General features: G+C 45.9%; 1 protein-coding gene across 1 annotated transcript; it reads right to left on the reverse strand.

Annotated features, from left to right (window-relative positions):
• Positions 1 to 67: 67 nt before the first annotated feature.
• Positions 68 to 1,098, reverse strand: LOC117941088 (polypyrimidine tract-binding protein 3-like; the record flags this gene model as incomplete). The annotated part of the gene is made up of 3 exons (XM_034866186.1): positions 929 to 1,098; positions 456 to 599; positions 68 to 199 (listed from the first exon to the last, which is right to left on the reverse strand). Coding segments are annotated over exons 2-3 (264 nt in total), but the record flags the coding sequence as incomplete, so codon positions are not given.
• Positions 1,099 to 1,208: the final 110 nt, after the last annotated feature.

Here is a 1,208-nt window from a genome sequence, read left to right on the forward strand (position 1 = left end):
GTGTGTGTGTGTGTGTGTCTCTGTGTGTGTGTGTGTGTGTGTGTGTGTGTGTGTGTGTGTGTGTTACCTGCTGCAGGACCTCCAGTGTTACCGGGTAGAATAGATTCTCCACGATGATTCTCAGGACGGGACCCTGAGCTAAGCCCCGCCCCTCCCGGCCCACCGCCATGTTCCCAGAATGCACTGCTGCCGTGCTGGCCTGCAGCGCCGCTCTCTGAAAACAGTTAGATGAACATGAGATATTTATTTATTTATCAATTAAATATTAATATTACAGTACATTATTATTTCATCCTTATTAATAAAATTTAAAAAAAAATATTTTTCATTACATATTTCATAAAGTTCTTTGCTCTAAAATCTTTAAATTAAGATAAAAAAATACAAAACTAAAATATTTAGTGGCTCTTAATAATTTTGAATTTTTTTAATTAATTAAAAAAACAAGATGCTACCTGATTGGTCAGGTTGTCGTTCTTGAGTTCCCGGTGGGTGGAGTACTGGATGAAGATTGGCTGGTTCCTGACGGTGGGCGGGGCCACGGTGTAGTAGTTCACCATGGTAACGGCCGCTTCCTCCGACGCCATCTCTACAAACGCCTGGCCACACACATTCATGTTAGCAGGTAGCTGCTAGGTGCTAGCAGATAGCTTCTATCTGTTAGCAGTTAGCTGCTAGCAGTTACCTGCCAGCTGATGGCAGATAGCTTCTAGCTGGTATCTAGCTTCTAGCTGTTAGCTGCTAGCAATTAGCAGTTAGGTGCTAGGTGCTAGCAGATAGCTGCTTGCTGTTAGCAGCTATCAGTTAGCTGCTAGCAGATAGCTTCTAGCCTTTATCTAGCTTCTAGCCGTTATCTAGCTGCTAGCAGTTAGCAGTTAGCTGCTAGCAGTTAGCAGTTAGCTGCTAGCAGTTAGCTGTTAGCTGTTACCTGGTTTTTAGCTTTCAGGGCTATCAGCTTGCTGACTCGGCCGAAGGGCGTGGCCAGAGAGAGCACTTCCTGTTCGGAGACGTCAACAGGAAGCTGACGCAGGTGAAGAACCCGGGATGGGACGCACTGAGCGCGCTCAGAAACACTCAGCCTATCAGGGCCATCCACTGTGGACACACACACACACACACATAGACACACACACACACACACACACACAGACACAGACACAGACACACACACATACACAGTCACACACACAGACACACACACAGACACA

The sequence above is a fragment of the Etheostoma cragini genome, unplaced genomic scaffold (assembly GCF_013103735.1).
Source record: "Etheostoma cragini isolate CJK2018 unplaced genomic scaffold, CSU_Ecrag_1.0 ScbMSFa_4218, whole genome shotgun sequence".
Classification (NCBI taxonomy): Eukaryota; Metazoa; Chordata; class Actinopteri; order Perciformes; family Percidae; genus Etheostoma; species Etheostoma cragini.